The 22,737-nt window shown below is 37.8% G+C and overlaps 1 protein-coding gene across 15 annotated transcripts in view; it reads right to left on the bottom strand.

The window, feature by feature from the left end:
* The window catches only part of ABLIM2 (actin binding LIM protein family member 2), a 167,992-nt gene that overhangs the window by 35,703 nt on the left and 109,552 nt on the right, over positions 1-22,737 (bottom strand). For 6 of the 15 annotated variants that reach the window (XM_072927966.1, XM_072927968.1, XM_072927971.1 and 3 more), the window contains 5 exons: positions 13,118-13,205; positions 10,433-10,491; positions 8,204-8,281; positions 3,525-3,671; positions 1,629-1,661 (listed from right to left, as the gene is read on the bottom strand). In XM_072927966.1, coding sequence (XP_072784067.1) covers positions 1,629-1,661; positions 3,525-3,671; positions 8,204-8,281; positions 10,433-10,491; positions 13,118-13,205 — 405 coding nt within the window. The remainder of the gene's footprint in view (positions 1-1,628; positions 1,662-3,524; positions 3,672-8,203; positions 8,282-10,432; positions 10,492-13,117; positions 13,206-22,737) is intronic. The other 9 variants (XM_072927967.1, XM_072927969.1, XM_072927973.1 and 6 more) reach the window with 2 other exon arrangements.

Genomic DNA, 22,737 nt, shown 5'->3' with positions numbered 1-22,737 from the left:
CCACTGGATCATTCATCATTTAAACAAACCATACATCCTATTAGCCCTACCATCATCTCCAAACTCCTATCAGAACAACTTAATCATGTCCATACATTCATCTTTAGATAAATTTGGCTTCTCTGGGACTATCCTTGACTCTACAGAGATATACAATATTCTCACATCACCAGGTGTCTCCTGTGGACAAGATATGCTCCATCCATTCAACATCACCCCAGACCTACCAGCTACATTTCCAAAAGAGGAAAATCAGCTCAGTAGTGGCCAGCAGCATTATTACTTTAACATCATGCTCAGAAGTAATTTTACAAAAAACAAAGAACAACTGATGCCTTCCCAAGCATGCAGCATTCTGCAGGCATTCTGCCACCAACTTCTCTATGTCCAGCTTGAGATGTTTCCTTCCCACTGTGCCTACATTGTGTAATACTCACTCTAACCTTTGTGGAGAGAAATACAAGCAGTATTGCAATGGCTCTACAAAGTCATATGATATTTAAATGGTATTTAAATATCATATGAGCATCAGCTAATGGTCTGTGAGGTGTCCAATTGTATGACACAGTGGGATTCTGCCCTAACAAAAAATCCTTGCAAAAACCGGTGACAAGTTTGCAGATGATGATGCCCAAGCACCTGATCACAGATTCCTTAAAAAGAGACAGCAAACACAGAGAAGATGGGTAACATGGGAGTATACACAAATCATGGCAGTCCCAACCTCCACACCAGTATCTCATCTGGAAATTAAAACTGGCAGTTTGGTAACTGAATTTAAAGCATATTATTATAATCTTACAAAACATCAAGTTTTCAAATTGTTTCAGACCTTACCTTTGTGTACCTTATGTCTCTGCAAGGAACAGTCAATCTAGTCCATGTCACCAAATATTTTACATGAAACATGCTTTTATTTTTAAATTATCCAAAAAATTTCATCTCTACTGGTTAACTGCTCTGTTAACCAGCTCTTAAAGTCCTTAATTCTCCATGATTACCAAAATTTTGCAGTGCATAAAATTAGCATAATAGAGAAATTAGAAACCCAGGATATGTAATTGAGTTATTATCTGGGAAATACATTAAATGCTTTCACTGCTTCCAAAGTTTCAAAGTGTTTCTTGAAACAATGACTAAATTAATGCACATCAAAATACACAGACCTAGAAGTTCAGGTATGTGCAGATGATTTAAAGGAGGTGCACACAAATAGTATAAGTAGTTTAACTATTTGTGGAATAAAAAAATGAGAAGAAAAAAAGAAGAGAAATCTATGCCAAGCACTAATTTGAATCAGCTCACACTGGTAGCATTAAATGTGAACATAAATCATATTTCCCAATATAATTTATTCAGTAGAGCTTGAAGAAGTGACCGCCATACAACCTTTATTTTGGAAAGCAGAAACATGGATGACAGTGGAGACAGATGCATACAGATGACAATCCAGAAGCAGAGCACATATTGAACACAAGTAACACTCTGAAAATCATAAATTATAAACCCCATGCACTGTAGAGGCAAGGGGCGAACCCCACATTTCAGACACTGCTGGTTATTAATATGACCAGGTTTATGCATCACAAAATGGGTCAGAATAGGAGAACAAAGGCACTGGGGATTACCTCAGTAGGTGTTGGAGAGAGCAACTGAGGTGACTGCAAACAGCAACACACAACAAATTAGTGATACAAATTCATGCATGATGTTACTCGTGAGAAGAATTACTCTTAAAATATCACTATCCATGTTTAACACATGATACAGTAGGAAAAACACCTGTCAATTAAGTTAGGGCATTTTTTTTTTATTATTTGTTTTTAATTAAGTACATAAGGACTAATATATAAATAATTTCATATTTGTCTTTGAGTGATTTCTCTACTACAAAATCCTGGGGTCTGGTGAGGCCAGTCCTGTGCCACAGAGAAGGGCAACAGGGAACTCCCAGTTACAGCAACTGCCTGAAACTACACACAAACCCTAATTAAATCTGTATTGAAGGAGCTCCAAAAACAGCACTAGAACTGACCATTTTAAGGGAAAGAAAAACACCTGCACTATTTCTTTTCAATTAAACATCATGTAATTTGACAATCTGCTGCTCATTTTCCTTTCCAAATCAAACACTATGTTTGGTTAGTTGAGCAAATAGACTGAAAGTATGACAGCTGCAGGTAAGATGCCAGAATGCTGCAACTTGGATTTTTTTCCCCCTGGTAATATCAAGGATAATAAATATTTGGAGCACCAGGAAATATGTTGGATTGCAAATACAGTCCATCTTTGGTCTGTGCACCTCTGCCAAGCCTGGATGTCACCGGGCACTTGAGGCAAGCTACAACCATCATCAGCACTAACAAATTTTGACATAGAAAGGAAGTGATTGTGCTCCACAGGTTCAGGGTGAGGCAGCAGCTTTGGATTTTGTGAAATCAGAAACCTGAATACCATTTAAACCCTTTACCAAATGCAATTTAATTATTTTTTAATACTTTACAATGGAGCTATCATGGTTCACCACTGTGCAGAGAGTACTTGGAAGAAAGTCTGCAAAACCTAACATATGCACTACACTTCAGCTGGCAGTGGTACTGAGACCTTAGTGATACTGATTAAGTGTAAAAGGTGCAAGTGGTAGCATGACCAGGGCTATTCTAAATCTCATGACCATTAATTATAGCATTTATTTCTGCCCATTCACTGACACCTGGAGAGAACAAGCAGACCTCCATGCTAGTCAGTATGTATCTTGCTCATGTCTAGCATATTGTAAAGGTTTAATTTGTAAAACTTTAGCTAAAATTGTAAAAGCAATCAGAAAGTCAAATGAAATGCAGGTATGTTCAGAGAAGAAAAGCTAACTTGCATGACAGGAGTTATATAGAAGTATGTTTCACAAAGCCTGGAATTAGTATTAGTTATTAATATGTTAGTATTGTGTTAAATTAGATTCCATTAGCACAAACTGTATCATATTAGCTCTGCATATGAAAAGGCTGCAGTGCATGCATGACATGAGGATGAGGTTAAGTAAAGGACAGTTGAAAGAAACGTGTACACAGGAAAGTGATACCACTGTTGTGTTACCAAAATAACATGGTACACTTTGATTAAAGAAAAAAAAATTATGAAAGACATTTGGCTTTGCTTCTCATTTTTGCATTATAATTAGCAATGGCTCCTGTTTCCTACCGCATGCAGAACTACTCCCATGGAAAAACATTTTAATTACATGTCATCTCTTTAAAAAATGATCACAGAAAACAATGTTTTAATTTCTACAAACTAAAAAATGAAATTAATAGAAATTAACATCTTGGGTTTGGTTGTTGTTTCCTTTTTTTTTTTTTTTGGAAGGCATTGTGAATGAATGGATGACATGACTCAATTTACTAGAGCTCTAAAAGTTACATTTTTAAAAAAAACGTTATGCACATGTTAATAGTCTTTGGCAACATGTTCAATGATGCACATAGAAACTGAAACTCAGAGTAAAAAAAATGCCCATGTTTCAGTACCTCCCCGTAACTATGCCTGTCATCTGAAGAGTAACTGATATATGGAGAATAGGAGATCATATCTGGGCGGTCAATGTTATAGATGGCTTTATTTTTAGGAAGAGCAGCCAAGTCCCTGTAGTCAAGAATTTCATCTCCAAGCTTTGCCTAAGAAAAGGAGGAAAGAAAGCAGTGAGAATAAGAAAGAATATGAGGAGGATGCAATCAGATAAGGAAAGATAAATGTAGGTAGAAAAGTCATAATCATAATAAACCACTTTTTTTGTTTGTGAACATTTAAATCTCTTGTATTTACTACACTATGCTAAATATTATTGCTGTTTGCTTTTAGAAACTGTTGCCTTCTACCTTGTCGCTGGCATTTGGCTAACAGGAGTAGCATCGCATCATTCCAGTTCCCTGGTTATATCCCACTTACTCCTGGACGCACAAACAGATATAGGGGACATATATTGTAGTCTTTTTCAGTTTTCCAAATCACACTGAATTTTGAAGTGGTTTTGGTGTGCAGAATTCCCCTGCTGTAAGCAGTTGTGAATAATCAAATATGTATTTCCAGCATATACTCTCCAGATGCTGGAAAGCATTATTCAGCTCTTTGATCTTTCCCATTCACTTGTGTCCCACAGCTTCACCTCCTTTTCTATGTCTAAACAGCCCTTAATTATGGGTCACAAACCAGCAGATGATGGATTTGCACCATGCTGGAAGATCACAGATGCCACTCAAGTAAAGTTCAAATCCTCTTATGAGACTCACACAACCAACAGAGGGAAAGGACTGTGCTGGTCCCTGTTCTCCCACTACGCATATTCCAAAAGAGTAACTTATTACCAAGCTGCCACATTTGTACAGATTATCCTCAGGATATGTGCACCAAAACTGTATCCAGCACATACTATGCTGTAGATATCATGACGATGACCATGTTGAGAGTGGAGAAATGGGCAGCATAATGGTCTCATTCCCACTTCAAGTTTTGCAGAAGGAAAAGCTCTTTGTTGGCAACAAAATGATGAGTGAATCTTGCTGTGCTCTGAAGATCTCAGTATGATCAGCTATAAAACTGTAATAATGTTTTCCACATGCAAAAATACAAAAGTATCCAAGATTTATATGTACAGTAATTCTGTTTTTTCTTAGTATGGACTAAGAAAAGCTCAATAGATTTTCCAGGGGAGTTTTCTACCAGATTAATAATCCAGGAAAATTTTAGTCTGACAATTTCCAGTTACCCCTTTTTCTAAAACAATGCATGAATTTGTGCAAACATAAACTACGTAAAAAGAAGGAAGATTACTCTTAAATAAGAAAGTAGAACCATGGTACCATAACCATCACATATTCCCATCCTGGAAATGAATGAAAAAATGTGTTTTAACCAAGTATGTGATTCTTCAGCAATCTACAGATCTCATTTTCTTTGCAGCTCCTTGAAGAAGCTAAAAAGCAATGAAATAGCCCCTTAATAAAAATAAATCCCTCCCTGCTGAGAAACCAGCAGAGAGCTCTGATGCAGAGACAGCTAATGCTGTCCCAGAAATACTTTGGGCAGCATTAAACCTACAAAGAAGGCCAAAGAGGCTGTGATTTCAGTTAAGGTATCCAGGTTTTTGGCCATTATTCTAGTGAATCCAAATATTTAAATGTGAACTACAGTCATTTTGGTCTCCATCTAGATGTGTGACTTCCCATTAGATTTCAGATCTGTCAGAGGAGTACAACTTATCAGGTTACGTAGTTCCTTTCAGTTTAGATATAACAGAGGGCAAATTTGGATGAAGAAACACCTTAGGGATACAGTTGCTTTCTAAACACTCAATTCTTCAACCATTGAGTCTTTTCTGTTATATTTTATAAATTTTTATTTTATTTGTTTCACCTACATTCAATTATGTGAATGGAGTTCAAATCAGCTCAGGAAAGCTCAAATTACAGCTGAGAGGCTTCAAGCCATTTCTTCAGTAACCTGGTATTTAGGGTTCTGGTAAAACCATGCTCTAAGTATAGAGTATCTGTTTCATTTGGAATATGTAATTTTATAAACATGTAATTGTGAATATGAGCTGTAGAAAAATTTAGTGTGATTTCTATTCCTTGTATGAGAGCACATATAACACAGCTATGTGTAAGCCTTAAGCTGGAGCACCTAATTCTGTCCCAATAAAATTAAGCAAACTATAAAGTAGAAATTTTTAAACATAATTTAATGGCATAATTTAGAAATCAACCAATTTTTAATTAGAGACTCTGAGGGGTTGCCAGCACTAGGGAAAATTTCAGTCTGGATATAATGAAATCATCCCTACAGGTCATGAAAAGATGCCCATTACCTTCAGAAGGCACTGGCCTGTGCCCTCTCTCAGGGCAAGAAGACACCAAAGTCTGCTACCAGCAGATGAAGAAGTGGTCTGGCTTTAGTAAACCATCTGTACTAAGCCCATTCACGTTTATGTCACAAAAAAATCTTTCTTCACCTTTCCCTGTGTGACCAGGCTACCATGGCCCAGAAGCACTGCTGTGGGTAGTGCCCACGATGATGTCCAGCACTGCTCTGACTCGATGGCTTTCAAAGTGTAAGCACCACAAGCTTACAGTTCCAAAGATGGAACTGTTTTCTCTAAACTCTTCTGTCCATGAAATACTCCACAGAGCTCACCAGGTGGTTAGGTATGATTTTACCACAGGTTTAACGATCTAAATCTAGGCTACTGCTGAGAACTGCTGCCCTGTGTGCATCATCCCACCCTGTTCTGCCTTCTGCACTAGCATCAGAAGTCATGTAGACAGCTTGGGCTTTTTTTTTTTTTTTTTTTTTCCCTCTTTGGTTGTCTGGAGGTTTTTCCTGGGTTATTGTTTAGCTTAGTCTGGCCTCAAATTTGACTGCATATCTGTGTGTACACACTACTATTAGCAGCAAAGAGGAGATAGGAAGGCATAGCCAGAGAGGGACAGGGCCACACATGGGTGGGACCTTCCTTTCAGTGGCAGCAAGAATTTAGGTTTGGCAAAAACAGCCACAAAAGCACACAAGACAGATCTTGAGCATGTCTGTATGTCATAACACTCCTGTAACAGAAAACACATGTAAAAACAGATAGCCAAAGGACCATTGTGATAATATAGAAGTCAGTAACATGTTTTTAATTCTTTTTACTTTCCTGTTTCTGAAAGCCAAAATAGGATTTATTCAATCAAAATCAAGTTTTGACAATTAAGCAGTGAGAGATGGGACAAATAGAACAAGAACTTGCACTCCTCTGGGGAATCTTTTCTTCTGACTGCTTAACAACTTTGTTCATATTGCTAGACAACTTTATTCTTTCCCAGTCCCAGCTGTATATAACAGTAAAAAACATCAGGGCTGATTTAATGTGCGTGCTGACTTAATGATAGTCTTTAAAAACAAACAAACAAAAACTGAAAAGGAGAATGGAGACTCATCCTTGACTTTTAACAACCAGTGGAGCTTATTTAAGGTTGTAACACAAACATCAATAAAAACAGTACCATCCTGCAGTTAGATAAATGCTTGTAAAAACATATAAATCTTAGGAGAATTCTCATGCTTAAAAACACAATGAGATGGTGAATGCCTGAAGAAAAAGAGCTCATCTGGCCAAAGAAAGTGCTTACATAATAATAGACTCCCAGCACAATGAACTATGTCCACAATGACATTTCTTGGCTGGTAATATACCACTGGTATTCAGCAGCACTCAGAATCACTGATAAGCACTTAGAGAAGGGACACTTGTTCCACTGCAAGTCCAATCTTACTCAGATAAAGCACATATTGCATTCAAAATAACTTTTATTTGAGGAAAAAAGACATGTTCAGATCCAAAGCACTCTTTTGCTTGTCTCAATGTAGGAGATACAAGTCCTTAATATTTGCATAATAACCTCTCTGGGAGTCAATTGTATCTCCAGCAAGTTTCTCACTATATGGCTCTAACTGATGAGGATGACCTGCATACCTGAGGGATACCTGAGCAGGAGAAAGAAAAGCCCTGGAAATGCTGTAGCCCTGCAATAGATATCTATATGGATCATACCACATTTGCATTTTTTATCTATTGCTGGTAGCCTTGAGAATTTGGTCATGAACAGTACACTACAGCAATTTTGATTTTGTATTGAAAAAAAAAAACAAAACTAAGATTTTATTATACTTGTTATGTTAAATTCTGCCAATGAGCTTTCCAGAGTGCTTCATAAACCATAAACACATCAAAGGTCCTCTGAGTGAGGGACTGGCACTTGGCAAGGCCAGAGTCCTGCAATCACACACATGAGTGTTTTCATAAGCAACCAGATGCAGGCTCAGGAGCTCAATTCAAACAAGTTGTGTTCAAGTCTAAGCTTGTAATCTACCTGTGGGCTATACTGTTTACTTAAACTTTTCTTTTCAGAAGGAACTGTGGTATTCTGCATGCTTTGGTATAAGCCAGCACTAGCTACAAATACACCACAAAATATAGGAGGAAAATACCAGAATTCTGTTAGAGCAAATGCAGTATTCAAACATTTTAAACTTGAGAAAAAATTCCACTTTAGAAGAATCAGCAACTGCAGTGGTTTGGAGACATTAACTTGCCATATAGGATGCTAAACTGTAGGAGGAAGCACAAGGTTTACCCCACCTCACAGAACAAATCTCACTGAGAAATACTCACATAGATCACACGGCTTGGGGAACCTGATGTACTTGAAGCAGGTACAGAAATAATACTCTCAGAGGAAGTCCTAGTTTCCTATGGCAGGAAAAGTGAAATAGATAGGAAATACAGGAGAGACAAAGATAATGTAACTGTTATTTCAAAAAAAGCATACAAGCATTTAATTTAATTCAATCTCTACCACCCAAAAATGGCATATTATAGAGAGCTCAAAACATGGAGTTAAAAATAAAAGAACACTTGCAGACAATATATTCAACCTTTCAAAAATGCAAGAATTGTTTTACACATGGCTTTTTATCCCTGCTCTTCAGAACGAATGGCCCAGAGCATTTCCTCATCCATGACCCAGACAGTGGCACTGAGAACATCCTTGGCAAACCTACAGCTGACAGCCTGCTGTGTGGTAGGGACAATGCGCTGGAGGGAAGGGATGCCATCCACAGGGATCCTGATAGGCTTGAGAAGTGGGGCCATGCAAACCTCATGAAATTCAACAAGGCCAAGTGCAAGGTCCTGACAGGGTCAGGGAATCTCCAGCACCACCTCCACAAACTGGGTGGTGAAGGGAGAAGAAGGACTTGGAGGATACTGGTGGCTATGAAATTGGATATCAGATATCCCACATTGCACACATGTTCTTTATTCTTTTCATGATCCATTACCCCTTTTAGCATCCCCATCCATGCCTGCTCCACACCATCTCCCAGCTTTTTCAATAAAACCTCACACCTTTGTTGACTCTATTGCTTAGTTCATTTTCTGTACTACACATTTTTCTTCTTCTTCCACCTACCTCTTTTCCCTAAAAGCCTCTTTATAGACCTTACTTTCCTGCTTTGATTTCTCCTGTCTTTTCCAGCTTCTTCCCTTCTGCTTAAAATCTCACTCTCCCATCATCTTTCTTTATGCTGTCACTCTCTTTCACAACTTCTTTTTCCTCTCCACTCCATCTTCAAAGTTTTGGAGCATGCTGCCACTTTCTCCTTTTGCCTTTGTCACCTACTTTAATTGCATGCTGTTCATATATCTATATATAGGAAGATAACTTAAAAACAACAAACTGCAAGGTCGAACAGTAAATTTCTCAAGAAGTAGATCTCATTCCAGACTTTACAAGTTGTGCTGAAAAGTTCATTATTACTCTCTTAAAAATGGCATCCTTCCTTCTGGTTTTAATTTTTCAATAATGAACATAAAGATCAGAAAATAGAAAACACTCAAGGAAGAAGAAAAGCTACTAGGGAAAATTATTTGATATTCAGAGCTTGTCATAAACCAAGCAATCACTTCTCAAACACATGGGTACAAAAACTACAGCCAAGATCCTTTTTAGGGTAAAGCCCAAACATTTTTTTTTTTTCAAGCTGTAATTTAGTCAAAGTTGGACTTTCTAACACACCAGATTTAGTAATCCTTTTATGGATGCCGCCTGCTGTTCTGACTTGCCCATGTGCCTTCCTCCAAGCCTTGAACCAAAGCAGAGCTTTTCTGAACAAGGATACCAAGGGCACCACTTGGAGCATCAGAGAATATCAGAAGTGAAAAACCCACACTTGGCCTCTACATTAAATGAGATAGTTGTAACTCATTCCCACCACTTCAGAAAGATTATTAATTCTTCATGTCCTAGGGACAGCTTATTTATCTGCTAAACTTCTGCCAGAATTCCCCCCTTTTCCTCTTGCATACAGAGAGGTGCACAATCATCCAACTTAAGGAGGTACTTAAAGCCAGAGATTAAATTAAATTGTGGCTGGCTTGCCAACATTTTAGAAAAAAATAATAAAACAGAAACTCCAAGGATATTTATTTTTTTGTAAAAACAAATAAAGTGAAAGTCCTCTGATCTTTTAAGTTTAGAGCCACAAGAAAAGAAGTAATGAACTGATAACATCATAATCAGACAGAAGTTAAAAATTAACTTTTTTTTTTCTTATTCATATTTTCACATTTTTACTTATTCAGTTTATATATATAACTCTTAGGTCAACATTCTCCTTAATTTGTATCTTTAATCACTGATTAAAAGCAGAGTATTTATATTACATGATTACATTTCATTAGCCAACTAGATTCCTATCATTTAAAATTTAAAATTACAGTAGTGAAAATTTTCCAAACTCTTCTATCCATGACTGCTGAAAAAAAAAAAAAAAAAAAAAAAAAAAAGATAGAGAATAATATGGCAATCAAATAACACTGAGTAAAAATGCAGTTTTTTACCTTGTTTTTTTCTTCAGCCTTTGCAGCCTGTCTACAAAGTGGATGCCAAATGGATATTCCTATAAAGTAAATTCAAAGTTCTGCTTAATTCAGCTCCACGATAAGAACATTAAAAAAGTTCAAAATAAGAACCTTATTAAACCCTCCTATAAGGATTTATAAGATGTAGGTTACTGACTAATTCCCCTGCTAGTGCAGGATACTTTCAGAGGTCAAGACTACAACCTCTCAATCCCAGTGAGCCTGATCATAGACATTTCAAAGACTTCAGAAAGCTACATGTACCTCAGTATGGCAGATCAACATCAAAATCTGAGTCCTAGGAAGTGTGATATGGGATTTCTGGAGCTCCACCAGTCCAACCTCCTGCTCAGGGCAAGTCCCATTAGGGCAGGCAGGGCTGTGTCCAGCTGGGCTTTGCCTATCTCCAAGGATGGAGGTTCCACTGCATCTCTGGGCAGCCTGTTTCATGGCAACTTTTTTCTTTATATCTAGTCACAATTTCCTACACTAGAATTTCATACAATCCTAAAATATGTTTTTTTTGTAGTAGTCAGGCTTGGGTCATACACAATAGCACACCATGGTGGGATAGAATAGTATTGTGCCTTGTAACCCTAGCTGAAAATCCAGCCTATCATTTATCATTTATTCACTGTTCCAATCTTGCACTTTCCATCTGTTTGTCTCCTGTAAGTCAGCTACTAAGGAACTGCATAAACTCAAGGAGGAATGTCCATCATGGAGGAAGCAGGAGATACCAAATGAACCAATTCTCTATTGCATACAGGTATTGAAACGAGGCTCTTGATGAGATGTAAGTAAACAACGAGTGTGAGATAGAAACTTGAATAGTTTTGCACTAGTCACAAAGGAAAAAAATATTTCAAAAAGTTGAACATGATGTTTAAAATAGTGTTCAGTAGAAGTGGAATTTGTATAATGATATAAAATAAAATAATTATTTGCAAGTTTTACTAGTAAGAAGAAATTTTTATGTTTATGCCAGTCCAATCTCAGACATGCCACAGATTAAAGCTCCAGAGGTAAACAACGTGAGTGCACTACAACTTCTGCCTGACTCAACTGGAATCTGAGAACCTTTGCATAATAAATACTTAATGTTTATACTGGGTGGAGAGTATCAAGAAGAGTTATTGGAAATACTTTGTTTTCACAGCAGTTTGATAGTTTTCTAACTAGTGGATTTTGGAAACAAGATAGAAACAGCCTATTTCCCAGAAGACAGATGGAGATCATTAGAATTTATTTCACAAAAATAACCCAGATGAACCCAGACTCTTGCAGTAAAAGAGTACCTATAAGAACAGACCAGATACATTATGTTTACTAAGTTACTGGGTTTTTTGTTACCGAATGACTAAAAAACATTTTTATAGCACCTTTAAATTTAATGCTAAGTTATCTTCCATTTACAAGTGGATTTCAACTTGCCCTATTTGTCCCTTAAATTGCTTCAAATTATCCCAATGGATTTAAGAAGTATTTAGATTACTTTTTTTTTTTTTTTTTTAACTACTCCTGTCTATAGCCAAGCAACACTGTCTGGGAACATTTTCACACTGAAGAGAAAAGTCCTTTCATCCAAAAAGCTGCCTGTTAGATGACTACTGAAGATTTCTGCTAAGGAGCACATAACACCTAAAGTAACTTTACAGTAGTTTATTAAGAGGATGAAGAACACATTACAAAACCCTGGGCTCCAACAATTTTTATTATTTAACAGGTTAGATAGTCCAAATAACTGATCATTGTTCTTTCATGGCATTAACACCAGTTTTCAATGGAAAGTGCTCTCCATGTGAAGACAAAAAGGGTATGACAGTAAGCTGGTGTCAACATTCCATGCGTCAGAAAACACATCCAAATAAATACAACATAACCATACCTTGCTATTATTTGAACTAATAATCAGAACAAAACCCACAAATATCCACCCTCACAACAAATGGAACTTAAAAAAAAATTGACTTGCAAACAAGTTTCAGAAGGTTTGAAATCTAGAAACAAATTTGTAGTTTGATGTACTTTTTAAAAGCATTGATTTCATATGGGGTTTCAGCACTGCTAAGATCCTTTTCAACTGGAAGAACAGCATTTTCTGGCTCCTGAGGGAAAATTCACGAGCACAGACAAGTATCACTATGTCCTTTAATGAGCTAGTTCTTGTTGAAAACCAAAGTCACAATAAAACTTTAATTTAAAATAAAGTACTAAACCATAATTAGATCTTACTGAGACCACTGCCGTGCTCTAAATCAAGTCTAACTTTTCCAGTTAAAGGAAAAATTTCAAAGTACGCTTCTAGAAAACCACGGACAATTGCAAAGTTGTAAACATAGATCTGGGCAGGCATGTGATTTTAGGAGAATACACCAGCCTTGCAGCTCCCACATCCTTCTGAGTTTCTCTTTTCTGTTTTCCTTTGAAAAGTTTTCCTTTGTATTTAACTGTGTAAGCAATTTTCTTTGATCAGTGTAGTAGAGCGACATGTGAAGGATTTCAGCTCATATTTATGTCAAACTACTTTCTTTCCCATTGCATACTTTATTGCAAAAGTCCTGTAACACTGAATTTCTCCTGTGCATACCCATGGTGTGGGCAAGCAGGTGTGGGCAAGAGAGCCAAGTGTAACTGTTTTATTTTTTTGTTTGTGTGATTTACCTTGAAGATACATTTCTTCTCCTTCTGCAAACATCTGATTGCACCTGACACATCGTGCGCAGGTTGGGTGATAATGCTTTTCTCCTGCCTGTTCAGAAAGAAGGTACAGATGATTAAGTATAGTGATCAATTTACCACTTTTTCTTTCATTCTCTTGAATAATATAGTTAATTATGACAATTATTTCAACAGTCTCCTACAACCACAATGCTGATTTGTCATTCTAGACAATTCATGCTTTAAAATGTAATTATGATCTTGCCTACATGAAGCAAAAAAAGTTTTTGTGCAATAGTTAAGCCTCTGAATTTTCAGGACAGAAACAAATTTATGCAATGAACACATTTTCCCTGTAAACCAAGTGCAGGGTAGCTTAGGACTTACATGTACAAGGAATTTGGAAGGTCATAACCTTGAGCACAGATTTGCAACTCTTATGTTCATCATGCATCAATTGAATACATAATCATAATGCTCAGCAAAAACCATTCTTTGCAAAGAATGTTTGTAGCTGTTTTGAAAGTGTCTTGCAGGTAACTTTTACTAAAGAGTTCCATGAGGAATGTGTCCAGCCTGCCTATAGGACAGTAAGTCAGAGCAGGCAGTTTTGGGTACTGTGCACTCACACCCTCACATGGACAGGCCAAGAGTTTTGCCATCTGTTCAGAGATTAATCCACATAATTTAACACCACTGTTTTCATTGACTACAATGAGAACAGAACTGAGCCCTCAGCTTGCTCAGAACTGCTTAGTAACTTACCACTTTTCATAAATTTAAATTCTCAATTATCTGCAACGTTGACAAAACCAGCAGTGATGGAGTTGTGCTCTGCTGAGTGAACAACATGGGCCAGTCCCTCCAAACTGCACTCCCACCCCATCTTTCAGATGGCACTCACAAAACAATGTCCCAAAGACAGCTCTTGCACATGCTCCCAGCACTCCTGACTCTTCAAAATCCCTACGGAATTGAAAGCCAGATATTGGCATCTCCTTTTCCCTTTTTGACCTCACACTCTTCCAAGCTAAACAGAATTGCCCAGGGTTTAAATGGCTTAAGGTCTTCCACTAGGAACAAAAGCTGGGAGAACAAGTAACTCTACAGCTTAGAGCTAAAGTAAACTAGGTTTAATTTAAGATTAAGCTAAGCCTGACTTTAGTAGAAATTCTCCCAAAGTTAAAAATATGTCCATTTTGGTGCATGTAGAATGTCTCATAACCTGCTTACCTGAAAAACACTGGAAGTGCTACTAGGATTGTGGATGCCTTTAAGAAACTACTATCAACTACTGCCCCACTGCCTTCAGCATGTAAACAGGCTCTCACAGCACTGCACATCCCCTTCTATCAATCTAGAGATTTAGCCCTGTTCTACAAAGGTGACTTTTCTAACTCTTTCTTATTCACTGAATTTCAAAGCTTTCAGAAGCATTTACATTAAAGAATGTAATGTGTGTCTGGGGGCTGTTTTGCCATTCACAATACCAATCACAGGAATGCAGTAAATCTAGGTTAAAGACTCTCCAGTTTTACTGCATCAGTGCTAACTTGATTCACTCCTGAAAACCTGCTGCAGCATTTCAGATTGGCAATGAAGACCAACACAGCACATCAGATTTGCCATTCCGAAAACAGCTCTGCTCCAGCTCACTCTTTTTATGTTATAATTTGTGCAGAGTGATTTTTGCAATTTTAGACATGGAAGATGGTCACTACTATCTGTGATAACACCTTTAAATCCCTAGACCACAAAGTATCAGTATCGAGCTTAAACTTCAGGTTTAAAATTGCTTGACTTAGTGCAGGTGTTTAAGCACAGAAGAGTATATTCAACCACCAGATAAATTTATGTTTGGCATATCAAATTGAAAAGAAATATAATTTCCCTTGGAAGTGCACAAGCATTGCTAATGGAATGCATAACCTCAATAACTCAACTGATTTAGCACAGATGATACAATTCCCAGGCTAACATTCTCTAAGTGAATTAAACGACTTCTTTGCTAAAATAAACTGCCAGGACAAATTCTCAGATAACCTGGATGCATCACAGAACAAAGACTATTTCCCTAAATTTAACAGTATAACCAAATATATAATTTTAATTCACTTGGTGAATTCACTTGCATAGTCAGTAATATCAACTAGATATACAATGGCACAGAAAAACCTCTTTTATAACCTAGACACAACTGTAACAGAAAAATTAGGGGATGAAAGTACAGTAATCTTTTTGCTGATGATCACACCAGAACTCCAATGCATTTTGCATAAGTATCTCTGAATTAAAATGGCACAAACTCAAAAATTTTCATATAAGTCTAAGTGCTGACAGTGACTTTTATCACCCCTTAATTTTTTTTTGTCCTTCTAATCAAAGCACAGAAGACAAGACATAGCAGACACTTCAACACTTGGAAGTATTTAAAAAAGACCACACCATGTTTTTAAATGAGAGGTGCTAGCTGAACCTGAGGCTAGGCAGCCGATGCAGGAATTAACTAACACCATTTACTGATATGTATATGCGGTTACCCTGATTAGATATCATAAATTATATTCAAACCTCAGACCTGAGTCTGAATCAGAGTCCCTGGGGTAAATCCCAAGGAGGCTTTCACCAGTGCCCTTTTCTTCTGTCCCTCCAATTTCAGGGGCTTGGTCTCATAGATGAACAACTGGTTCCAGCAGAACCCAGCTATTTTATAAGCTTAGGGCAGCAAATATTGCATGGTTTTGGTTTAGTTGTAATAAAGACCTCATCATTTTTTCTCTTCTTGCTTATATTGATATGAGGTAGTTCAATGCAGCAAACAAATTCCTAACCATATGGTTAGTTCTTCTTTGCACAGTTTGAAAGCTTAGTTTGACAGATTGTTGTCTCAGTGTTTAATAAAATACCAACACACTCACAGGACAGAAGAAGCAACATTCATCTCTAAGAGATCTCTTATGGTTCAAGTGATAGGTTATAAAAAACTCCTCAATATCCTACAATCGCTTCAAGGCTGCACCAGGTCTTTGTGCCCAGGAATCCAAATGTGAGTATAGTATTATTGTGAACATCAATTTGAAGAGTAATTTTCAGCTGAGATTACCTCAAACCTGAATAGCAAAGTGTATCATTAGTAATACAGTACATATACCTACAATTTAATTTTTCTTCAACTGACCATGAACCAGCTTTCCACAATCACCAAGCTGAACTCAGTGTGTGCAACTTAAATGCAGTCAAAACAGCCCTCAACACTCTGAGACAAAGTATTATGAGTTACTTCTTTCCCTTTAGGTATAAGAGACCTCTTTGAATGTGAAGTCTCCTCTGCAGAGAAGGAAGGGCCTTCTGGGCAGATCAACAGGAGAAATGATGTTTATCTGGGCTGATCAATATGGACCTCCTGCCCTGAGCACAGGGACCATCTCAGTGTTGCAACCTGGCCCACAGCACATCCACAGACAAACCCATGCTTCACTTAAAGCAGGACCAGAGAGCTCTGCAATGAAGTACGCATAACCACCTTTTCTCATTTCTCACAACTTGATGGCTTGAACTAAGTAAAAGGAGAATAAAGCTGATATGACAAATGTGAATTGCATCGTTCAAAGCATAATTTGGAGACAGTAAGGTGTGTTACTTGAAAGTCTTCAGAACAGTATGGTCACCAGGCTTGGAAAACATACAGCACTAGCAAAACTACAGCAGTTCATACCAAAAGGAATAACTTAACTAGTTAAATTTGAGTTTTAAATTAGCTGTCATCACCCAGGAAAAATATATTACATTACTGCAGACAGCTCAGCAAAAAACTGTGCTCATTTTCTGGCTATGGCTGCCATAAGTGATGAAGTGGTAGAATATATAAAAGATGATATGCACAATAACTGTAACTCTACCACAATGACATTGCTTGTCTGATCGCTCATGCTGTTTCTGGAAGTGTGATTGATATAATTGTTAACTGCAGTTGATGAGCAATAATTGCTTATGTAGTTGACACATGAGAAATTGAGCAGCCTAAAGCTCAGAGTGAGCTGAGTCCTGGAAGGAAGACTCAAGATTTCTGATGTCTGATTCATCACTGAAGTCTAAGTATATCCTCATTACATTACTCAATGAAGTAATTAGTAAAGGGGAGATAGAAAGTACGGAAAATTGTTTAACATACTAGCTAAACTTACAACTATATGATTCGTTTCCTGAGAATTAAAAGCTATCAGTGAAACTTTTTCCTGTAAAAATTAAAAGTAATAACAATAAAAAAAAAAATCTATCTTGTTATCAAAATGCATAGAGGCAATTGACATTATATTGCTGGGAGTAAAACGTTTGTGGAAGTGACAAAAGGTTAGATTGTTGCAATGGTTTAATCATATCAAAGCATATTTTCCATTTTGAGTGTATAATACAATCTAGTTGCTACAATAGTTCCTCATTACCACTAAGTATTGTATATTGAAGAAGATCCAAATCCTGCCAGCCTCATACTCTAAAATCCCCAAGTCAAGTCCTAACTGTACCTTACCCTGAATAGAAATAATGAAAAACAGCCTGCAAATCACTGAGTTGGTGGGTTTGCCAAGGCATGGTGCAGCTGCCTGACCCACAAACAAAGCCCACAAAGACTGGTATAAAGCATTCTTAGTTAAAAGCTTTTCACATGGAATAAATTTGTTGGAGAGCTGTGTCATCACCAGACAACCACCTGTCCAAGCAAAGAGAAACAATTTAAGCACAAAACCACTGACAGTCAATAATCCCTCCCATCAGGCAGCTTCTCAACCTGAAATGCAGTATTAAAGATCTCATAGAAGACATATGACTTGATTTCTGTTGCTTTTTTAAGTGGAGGGAACTTACTATTTGTATGGGATGGGAAGGGGAAAAATACTTAGGCAATGTAGGGATGGGTGAAAATGTAAAACATCGATTAGACAACACATTATTCTCTTTTGTATATTTTGTCTCCACTTCCTGAGTAATGCCATTCCCATGGACATTCCCATTTGTTCATTAAAGGACACTGATACTCCTTCAAGTAAACTTCATAGTACAGGCAACAGAAATAGAATTCAGTTTAAAGTCAGGAAGTGTGCAAGTGATCACATAATGATAGAATAATTCATCTAATCCAACCTCCTGCTCAAAGCAGGGTTGATAATCAATTCAGATCAGTCTGCCAAGGAACTTTTTCAGTTGAATACTGAAAATCTTCAAGGATGGAGACTGCACAACCTCTGAGAATATTGCTCCAATGGATAGTAGTTATTCTTAAGTTACTCACAGTGAATTTTTTTCCCTTTTTATCCAGTCAGAACCTCCCTGCTTTAAATTTATGACAGTTGTCTCCTGATGTCCCACCATGTGTCTCAGCAAGGTGCTTGTCTCCACATCCTCAAGGGCCTCCTCATACGTATGGGAACACTACAATGACGTCCAATTAAAGCCATCACTTTCCTAGGCTGAACAAGTTCAGCTCCTTGAGCATCTCCTCAGAATATGTGCTCCAACCCCTCAACTATCATGGTTGTCCTCCACCAAAATCACATGGCTAGTTCTTGCATTCTTTGGAAATCTTCCTTAAAATCTGCTGGTTCTGTTCTGCTCCCATTATCTATCATTTTGTATCTGCTTCATTATCTATCATTTTAAACTCAACATTGAGGAGCATGTACTTTCACTTGGAATATTTTTTTCAGAGTATATAAATAAAAAAGGTGGAAAATCACTGAACTGCTTTAATGGATATTTAATTCATCCTGTTTATACTTCTTCATTCATTCCCCAAATTATTGTTTTTACTAAGATATTAGGCCATTATGTGAATGAATTACGCTTTTTTTTAGGTGCCAGGAATGTACAGGAAACTGAAAATGAAGCACAGGTTTATTTTTATGAAATTTAATAACACTTTTGAATGTGATGCAGCATTTTGTTGTTAAATAGCCCAATCAGTCACTTCATTTATTTATAAAGGCAAATTCCCAATTTCTTTAAGTAAATGCAGATCCCCGACTTTGGCTGAGATAAGGTTTTAATTTCTGCAAGCAGAACTACATTAGATATGATATCTAATAACTCTCTGACCTAACAGCAGAGAGAACTGGCTTAGAAAACACAGAGAACAGAACTGGCTTAGAAAATTTTCCTATCAAGTTATTCCACCAATTAGGCAAACCCAATTAGGAGTTGTTCTTGCTTATTCCCACGTCTTAATACAACCCTCCTGCTCTTGGCCAGTGCTTCAACCCACATTGCACAGTGTGCATTTAATCCAAAAGGCTGTGTAAAATCTAGGGCTCAGATGTTTGTCCTGTCTTTCTCTCAGGAGTACCATGAAGAGGGTGCACAGCACTGCACCATCAAGTGTTATCAGTGGATGCACACACTGATAACTGTGCCACTGCATCCACATTGTGACATGTTACAAGGACTATACTGGCTTCCTTCCATAAACTGAATTCTAAGGGGTATATTCAAATTAGAGTGATGCTATTCAGAAAATACCCTTTGTGCTTGGCATATAACACTCTGCTCAGTTAACAGCCTTAAGTGGAATCACATAAAATCTCCACTCTCATTTCTAGCAAAGCCAGAGTTTTGCATATGCAACAGAAGGACTCAAAGAATTACTCAGTAATAGTTGTATACAGTAATGGCAAAGTTAGTAAACAGCTGTCATTTTATCTACTGGGTTTGAAGGGACAGGCAACACTGTCAAGGGAGAGGTATTTGGCAAAATGTCTATTGTTTATGTCATACAACAGTGTTGAGGAGAAAAAAAGTGTTAAAGACAGAATTCTGTGGAGAAAAACTCTCAGTAATTCTCTTAGTCACAGTGGACCTGACTCACCACTGACTCACTTCAACAGCATGCCAGGACAAATGAACTGTTTTCATCAGGATTTACACCACTGTAAATGCAGTGTAATGTTTCATATCAATCATTCTCCTCATCTCCTCCTTACTGGATTCATTTTTCATCCTACTGGATGCCAAGAAACAGTCACATGAAATGTTCACTATGCACACCTGTAGCATTAGCTACAGCTTTAGCAATCTCACATGTACAGTTATTTAATGTTGTCTTGGTTCTGGCTCATCCTGCTGTGCTTTGCAGAGCCTTGAGAATTCCTTCCCACATTTGAGTCATTTTAATTGCTTCCCACACACTCCTTATTCTTCCAGGTATAAGGTGCAGATCAAATGTACCAACAGGAACATTTATCTCAGAATGATAACAACTTACTATAATACTGAACTCACAGAGGAAGAAGTTTCTAATGGTTGTGGGAGAAAATAAAAGTAATTAAAAATCATAAAGGGGATAATTGAGAAAAAAATAAATAATAGAAGGAAAACTAGCACTATTACAACTGTAATATCATTCTGTGACATCTGCAAACAAGTTCTGGCTCCGGCCCAAATTCAGCCCTGCCAAAATCCGATAAAATCTGGAAAAGGACAACAGTGCCTTTTTTCTACTGAATTTGTAAATGTTCTTATAAATCAAAATGGTCTTATGAATCAAAACAGTCTGTCATACCTAAAACCACTGATTTTTGCACTCAGTTGTTTCTGTTATGGAGTGACTGATCTGCCTTTGTCTTTTTCTTCTCAGCTTTGCAATTTTTCTTGCCACCCACTGAGACTGGAAGAGGCTTCTGTTTTCCATCTGCTCAACAAATCTCCTTTATTTCTTTTCCACTTTCCTTTCCCACTCCTCAAAACCCACCTAGGGGCCAAGACAAGCTGCAGCTGGCTCTCACTTATGCCAACTCTTGATAGGAGAGAGGGAGTGAAGGAGGAGAAAGATTACTTGCAGACATATTCTCCTTAATTTTCAACTTTGCAGCTGTGTGTTTAGCACACCCATCTCAGATGGGAAGGATGAAGCTCAACCAACACTGAACAGCCCTGGAGAAACAGCCCCATTTACCAGAAGAAGCCAGCAAAGCTTTTTTCAAGCTGAACATGGTGATCTGGGCTGTAAACATTTAAGAACAGAAGCTGTCTCTCATTCTGTGCCTAAGTAAGGTCTGCTATTCTGGATCACTAGATTTACCTGGGAGTGGAAATGCTGCAGTCACACACAGAACTGACATTAATAAATCTTCCTTAAAGTAGCAAGTTTCTACTTTCAGACCTAATCTACATATTTCCAGTTCAATGTACCATTCAGAAGTTCTTACTTTGTTGGGAAGGGGGGGGGGAGGAAGGGGGGGAGAAATTTGTAAAAGCACCAAAAATGCTAAAGGGTAGTAGGATGAAAAAATCTTAAAGCTACAAGAAATGAGTCAGAGGCTGCTCCCCTGCTATTAGCTGACATGTTGAACTGTTTTGACATGGGCCAGAGCATCCTGGAGATACTTTATCAACAAAGGCAACTGTCACTGAGTGCACTCACTGCTGCACCACTGCCATGGTTACAGGATAGAGCTGGAGGCAGGGGCTTCTGCTGCTGACAGGGTCAAGGGAGGTCCAGGGCTTTGCAGAGCTGTGAAAGAGCAGCATTCCCCTGATGTGCGTCAGAGGACCACCAGGAATGAAAGAATACACAAAGTAATTGGATGAGGGACTGAAGACATCCATGAGGTGCAATGTTTCACATGTAAGAACACCCAAATGGCTCTGGATGTTAATGCATCACCACAGCAACACACGGCTTAGGGAGGCAGACTCTGCTGCTGGGGTCTGAGGCTCAGCAGGTACCAGGGTGACTACTGGAATCACTCCTTCGACCCTTTCAGTCAATTCAGATAATTTGAGATAGTTAAGTGGTACTACATTTTTGTATGAGGAAAGGCAATGGACACCACAAGTCTGCCACGTTCAAAAATCAAACGGTGCACTAAAACTAACATGTACAAACCCACACAAGCACAAATGCACAGCAGCACCACTGAGGACTTTCCCCACACATGTGGGAGGAATTCTCAAAAGAAAAGCAAATAAGCAGCTGAGAAAAGAAATAAAAAGCCCTCACAAAACCTGGAACAGTCATTCTTTCTTCTCTATCAATCAGTTTCTCTCAAATACGAAACTTCCCTATGTAATTCAGAAGTAGTTTGCAGAACCCTTTCCTTTGGTAAAAATGTAAGTCTTAAGCTATCATCAAATGGCATTCAGTGCTCTTCAATAAACCTAACAAATTATTTACAGGGTAAAAAGCTATGCAAAGAGTTTGGTTTAATGTATAGTTTTCTCCTGACACATAAACAATTTGTGAGTTTTTAGCAGTTCAGACAATAAAGACAGATAGGCATAGCTCTGTATTTCTGGAGAGAAGAGATGGCTAAAAAGCGAAAGGCTGAAAGTGGGAGAAAGATGAGGTTGTGGGAGAAAATAAAATAATCTAGACCAATATAACTGGGCTACAGAAAAAGCAAAAAGATAAGGAAAAAAGCATTTGCATTGCTATTTATCTGCTTGCTGAGAGTATTTTTAATGCTGCCTGTTTTAAAGCAGAAAGTCTAGATCAACTGTCAACACTTACCCAGCCAAATTCAGATAAATGCACTGATGATTAACCTGCCTTTGCAAGCCAGCAGCCCCAGATAAACGCAAGTGGCACCAAACCAGAGACCATTCCCAAGCTGCAAAATGCCTTGCATCTCAGC

The sequence above is a fragment of the Taeniopygia guttata genome, chromosome 4, assembly GCF_048771995.1.
Source record: "Taeniopygia guttata chromosome 4, bTaeGut7.mat, whole genome shotgun sequence".
NCBI lineage: Eukaryota > Metazoa > Chordata > Aves > Passeriformes > Estrildidae > Taeniopygia > Taeniopygia guttata.
Note: the sequence above shows the minus strand (reverse complement) of the source record. Positions and strands in the feature narration are given on the sequence as shown.